Here is a 6,267-nt window from a genome sequence, read left to right on the forward strand (position 1 = left end):
CCCCCCCCTGGGTACGCCACTGGTGTTTTGACAGTATACGAGTGGCATATTATATTATATGATTATCGTTAGTTATAGTTAGAATATAAAAAGGACAATAGATGCACATCGATTATTATGAAAAATGATTTAATAACCAATTTTTTTTACAGGGAGGGTTACGTTCGATTTTGTGCAAATAGTTTCTCTATGAAAAAAATGGATGAATCTATTCACCTCAGCAATGTCAGGTTGCAAACGAAATATCGAAAAATTAGGAATCCACAAGTACCCGAAGAATGCATGTGGAATTACAGTGAACTACAAGACCATTTGAGGTATAACTGAAATAAAACGCCATATCGCACAGAGCCATCACGACTACCTCAATTTTAATCGATAACTACTCATCTTGATAATTCTAACAGTACGTTACAACTCACAATGCTTATCCTGATTTTTCATTCGGAAAAAATATTCCAACTCTCTATTATAACATATTCGAGAAATTGATTGAGCCATATTATTCATGTCGGTATTTTGAAATTTTGAATTGTAATAAATATTAATAAAAGGTAGATGTAGCTTAAAAATGTCAAGCTAAAATATTTAATCAACTAAAAATAATTAAAAACATATCCATAAAATAATCCCGTATACCTTTAATACACCCCTCGATACACCCGTATTCTCACACTAATTATAGTTTATAACAAAGGCAACGACATAGTTGACAGCCAAATGCATATTAAGTTGCCTATAACATGTTCCTTAGAATTTAGTAATGACGAGACACCTTAATAACATCTGTGAAGGATTTTCCGATTTTGTCGATGTTTATGAATTTTGCATTTTTTCTTCAATAAAATATAAATACTGTACAATGTTCACCTTCATTAAGCTACAAGATTTTTTTTTTTTGAGGTTTCGACAACGGAGGTCATTAGTCTGTGGAACTGTGGGGGAGGGTACTGTAGGTTTTGAACACGTGTGTGTTTGTTTTGGCAACATTTTAAAGTGGGCACCTGTAGGTATCTGCCATGCCCGGGTGGGGGATGACAGCCTGTCACTCCGGATACCGTGACTGCCCGAAGAAAAATGCCACCCGTGACCGAGTTCAAACCAGTGATGGTGCGCGTCGCAAATTATAATTCTATTAGTATATGTCCTTGTAACCAAATTTATGATTTCATGTTTCAGAAAAATTGGACAAGAATACGTATGGGACGAATTGATATTTCCCGGAATGTGCGAAAGTGTTTACGTTGTATTACAGGCCGCTACGGACTCTACGGTACACTGTGACAAAACTTTTCAATTGTTCGGAGCCGATTTCTTGATCACCGAAAACTTTATTCCGTATTTGATCGAGATTAATTCCACTCCCGGACTGAATCCGTCGACGAGCGTTATTGCCAACTTGGCTCCTATTCTTCTTAGTGACATCGTGAAAGGTATTTAATATTATTGTACAATATATTTTGAGTACCAGGGGCGTATTTACGGGGGCGGATTTGGGGACAAATCCACCCCCATAGCTCTTCAAATACATGTTTATTATTATATTATAATTTTTACATCGTAATATGTTAGCTAAAATTCTTTTAAGCTAACGTCATCCGCCCCCTACAAAAAATACTAAATACGCCACTATTGAGTACTTTCCTATATTTTAATACCAATTTTTGTAAGTATATATGGTATAATTTGTTCGAAACCTATATTATAAATGTGTAATACATAAATGGGTATATTCTATAATATCTTTTAAATACAATTATTGTATAATATCGAATAGCTAATGAGAATGTTAACTTATTTTTTATAAGCCACCAAACACTAAAAAAAAAAAAATAACATAACAAGCAATTTAGTAAAAATAATTAATTAATTTCTCCGGTAAGTCTGGTAAGAATTTTATAAGTACAAAATAAATCACGTTCTGCTGTATAGTAAAGGTATAGGTGTTGAGTGTAACTCGTCATCGAGTGCTTCGTTCTAATGGATGTGTTAAATTTTTCAATGATAAATCATTGCATACGATAAACGATTTTGAGCGGAAAGACCAGTCAGCTTGTGTTACCATTTACTACCTAAGTTTTAAATTGCTATTATAGGAATACATTTTTCTAATAGTAATATCATCGCATTTATTTTATTATTAATAATAATTATAATAGTAAATATTTATGTATGAAATACATATTATAGTTATTATCTATAGTTAATGAGTCAATACCAATTTACCGTAGAATGATGTGAATAGGCTCGTGATATATAAATACCTATACAATAACTTAAAATTCAATTTTAAAAATTTTGTGATAATATCATTGTGTACTTATAGGTAGTAAAATATAAGAATTTAGTTTAGGTAGGTACATTTCAAGTTCTCGGGAATAATAATACGGATAATTGTTATTTTTCATTTAATTGTCCTATTTTACCAACATATTTATTATTTTGTACCTACCCCAAATGTCTATAAAATTTTTTTAGAGCTAATATTTTTAGTATTTTAATATTTTCAAATTGTTATTTGCTATTATCATGCCATGGTAAACTAAACTAGATATTTTTAATTGTGTATTAGGTACATAACTATTTTTAGCTTATAACAGACTTAGTTGTCTATAATTAAACCATTTCACTCGTCCATGGTCCAACTCAGATATAAATATGATATTTATCCAGTTATCATATACCTATAATAACAATCACCATAACGTTGATATATTTGCCGACAATTATAGACTAATATAGTTAATTTGTGTAGGTGCATTATAATATTGTAGTAGTATTAACATAGTGCATTTGTCACCCAATTATTCGAATAGTGACGGTGGATTACGAAAAAAACTCGAAAGCCGACACGGGACTGTTTGTAATGGTTGTTCCGGAAAAGTGTAAACCAGCCGCCGCCACGGTTCCTGTAGACAGCGGAAAACCCATTGACTCGGTGGTATATGCAGTAGGGCCACCTGCGCTAACGACAGGTTACAACCAGCGGATGGCCAGTATGCAGAAGAATCTGGCCGAAATGCGGGTACAGATGGTCGCCAAAAAGACTGAACGAGACGCACGACGTTATGTGGGTGTAAACCGTGACCTATTATTGGGCAACAGGAACAGGAACTTAATATAATATATAATCCAGTGGTTGACACAATTTCTTAAATTTATAAATTATTTGATAGTAAGAAATTAATCAATAAAATAGTTGTCTAAAATAATAATGCCAAAAAAAATATTATTTTTTTGATTATAAAGTATCTAATGAAAAAGTAAAAAAAAAATTAAATTAAATGTATGTATAAATTATTTATTTTAGCTTATTTACAGAGGGAAGAAAAACCAAAAAAAAAACCGACAGATATAGGAACGATCATAACTCTAATTAATAGACACCATAGCCACCATCATACAAGCTAATAACCATGATTTTAAAAAAAGTTTATATTATTACAATCGTATCACTTTAAAATTTAAAACCCACCGGCGTTCTTTTCATTAACAAAACATTACGTCATTTTCATTTGCTCGATACTAATAGCATTTCAAAAAATCATTAGACTAATATAGCTGGGTGACCCAAACACCGAACTTTCATCATTATTAATTCAATGGTGTGCAGCGCAGACTTCTGGATGGATCATCAACGGTTTTGGATTAAATGTCCACATAATATGGTAATTGGGAAGGATAATTTGCTCTGAAAAATGAATATTCCATTCTCGGTGCACCTGTCCCGAAAAACTCAAACCCACGAAAATTAGAATAGATTTATGTATCAAACGTTATTCATGATCTGCAATATAAATTTCTTTTGGTTCTATATAAAAGAAGTAGCCATCCTTGTATGGACCAATAATTCGTGGGTCTATGAAGGTCATATAATACAATTAGGAATTTATTGGTATTAATATTTAAGTAATCTTCAAGTTTAAATAAAAGCAAATTTAGAGTTACATGTAATAATATATACGTGATTCTACATTTTATTTTAACTTTTTCATTACTATATATAATCCAAAAAAAATATTTTTTATGACATAATTTATTCTAGACAACTATTTTATTAATTAATTTGTTACTATCAAATAGTTTATCAATTTAATAAATTTCAATGAATATATATTTTTAAATTTCTAATTTTATTTTAATGAACATATTGTATGATTATATTGTACCTTTAACCTATGTATTGTAAAAGTAAATATTGTTATTGTGTTACTTTTGGGTGCCATAAAATTGCTTTAATCTTAAACTTTGAGTACAGTTTCTGATAGCAAATTGTATCTGGTATAGGTATTTTGTGAAGTCAAAAATAATTTCCAGTACCCAAGTACTTTTTAATTAATTGGCAGATTATGGAAAAACAGGATTTTTTTGGCTTAATCAATTTTTGCACGCTTAGATATTACAAAAAAAATATTATGTACACGTTTTTAATGTTGTGCCTAAACGGCTAAATTTTGAGAAATTGAACACGTTTTAGGCTTAACATATATTAATTTAATGAGGCTGTTGAGGTCTTTTGTCGCTTCTATAATACCTCTCCACTGATTTTTAAATTGTATATTATTGCATATTATTCTAAGATTTTTTTGAGAGTTTATCATGAACACTGATGACTTGAACTGACGAGCAATGTATTGCTGTTGTCTTCCGCCACCATCAAGGCTGGTTTCATTACACTTTTGTGGTACAAACTTCATAAACAGCCACATGTCTGATTTTTTTCTTGCAGACATTTTCTTTATTAATCATGTTTCTTACGTGTCCGTCGACAATCGAGTCTAATTATTTTCCATTGTGTACCTTAATTGTGTTATTACATTAAAAAAGTTAATAATGTTTTATAACCTATAATGTTTTATGTTTTTCTGATCCATAAACCACGAACGATACATGACGTTAAACATCAAAATATGATAAAAAATATATTTATATTATCTTTATTATGTACCCACAAGGCCACAAATACACTTACAAATTTAATTAATGTAAATCTTTACTTATCATTGGTTTAGTACGTCATAATATATAATAATATTATATTATTTTATTCTAAAAAATACACAAGCCCGTCTGGGATTAGATAACATGTGTATACCTAAGTGTGTAATTATTTAAATGGACCTAAATTATTGTTGTTTTATTGAAACGTACATAATAATGTTAACTGCCATAACACGTATTATACAAATAATATGTATCGCGTGCAAAGTTATCATATTTCGAGAAAATTATTATAAACATTTACTATTGCCTGCGGATCACTGCAGTAGTGTCGTACTAGTTATATAGACCCTAGGGGACACCTGCAGGGACATTTTTATTGTATACCTTTGCTTGATGATCAATATGACAATATGGCTGATAAACAATGTCAATTCTAAAATGTATTTATTTATGTATTGTTATTATCATTTTATATACTTTAAATTCATTTTGTAATTAATAGACATTTTAGACTTTTTATCTATATATAATTTTAATTGTAACTTTAATGTCATAGGTACTAACATTCACCTACAGAGTGGACATAATAATATTAAATATATTTTGCGTTCTAATTTTTTTTCAAGCATTTTGTTTTGATAAAAAAATTGTTGTTATTTTAAAAAAAATCGGCCATAGTAATATATATACTTTTATTATACTGTCAAAAATATCAATCAAGTTTAAAAACCCTAAAAAATAATTAAATAACTGTTATTATTGTTATACGCGTATTTTAGATTCTGAGTGGAACGATGAATGTATTGATTTTACAATGATGTGTGTTTTAGATTCTGAGTGGAACGATGAATGTATTGATTTTACAATGATTTGTGTTTTTTTATTTTTTTATTTTTTTATTTTTTTTGTGTCTGTGTACACGGTAAGTAGTCGAAATAATGCTACGATTTTCAACTTCAGTATCTTGTTCGATCAGGAAGTGAATATCGTTGGTGCGTTGGGGAGGTCAAAATTTAAATTTCCCAGTGGTTTTCAAAAGCGCCGGGAAAAACAAAAGAAAAATTAAGTAAAAACGGGAATTTTTACGCAAAATCTGTTTTCGAGAAAATCGATTTTGGTTTTTGATACATGAAATTTTCAATGGTTGTTTATATTTCCATTTTCTATACACGATAACATTTTCAAAATATTTTGATTTATTTTGAACTGTTTAGAGACATTTTAATTTTCCATTTTTTTTTAGTTTTTTTTCTAAAAATATCAATAAAATTTTGTTTGATATGGATAAAAAAAGCTTGAAAATTTAATAGAAGGCTCCTAGTA

General features: G+C 29.6%; 1 protein-coding gene across 1 annotated transcript in view; it reads left to right on the forward strand.

Annotated features, from left to right (window-relative positions):
- The window catches only part of LOC100571050 (tubulin glycylase 3A-like), a 9,080-nt gene extending 5,885 nt beyond the window's left edge, over window positions 1–3,195 (forward strand). The window contains exons 8-10 of the mRNA XM_029487885.1: window positions 153–317; window positions 1,180–1,433; window positions 2,817–3,195. Of these exons, the coding sequence (XP_029343745.1) occupies window positions 153–317; window positions 1,180–1,433; window positions 2,817–3,124 (727 nt within the window). The 3' untranslated portion in view covers window positions 3,125–3,195. The remainder of the gene's footprint in view (window positions 1–152; window positions 318–1,179; window positions 1,434–2,816) is intronic.
- The last annotated feature ends 3,072 nt before the right edge of the window (window positions 3,196–6,267 follow it).

Source organism: Acyrthosiphon pisum, chromosome A1 (genome assembly GCF_005508785.2).
Source record: "Acyrthosiphon pisum isolate AL4f chromosome A1, pea_aphid_22Mar2018_4r6ur, whole genome shotgun sequence".
NCBI lineage: Eukaryota > Metazoa > Arthropoda > Insecta > Hemiptera > Aphididae > Acyrthosiphon > Acyrthosiphon pisum.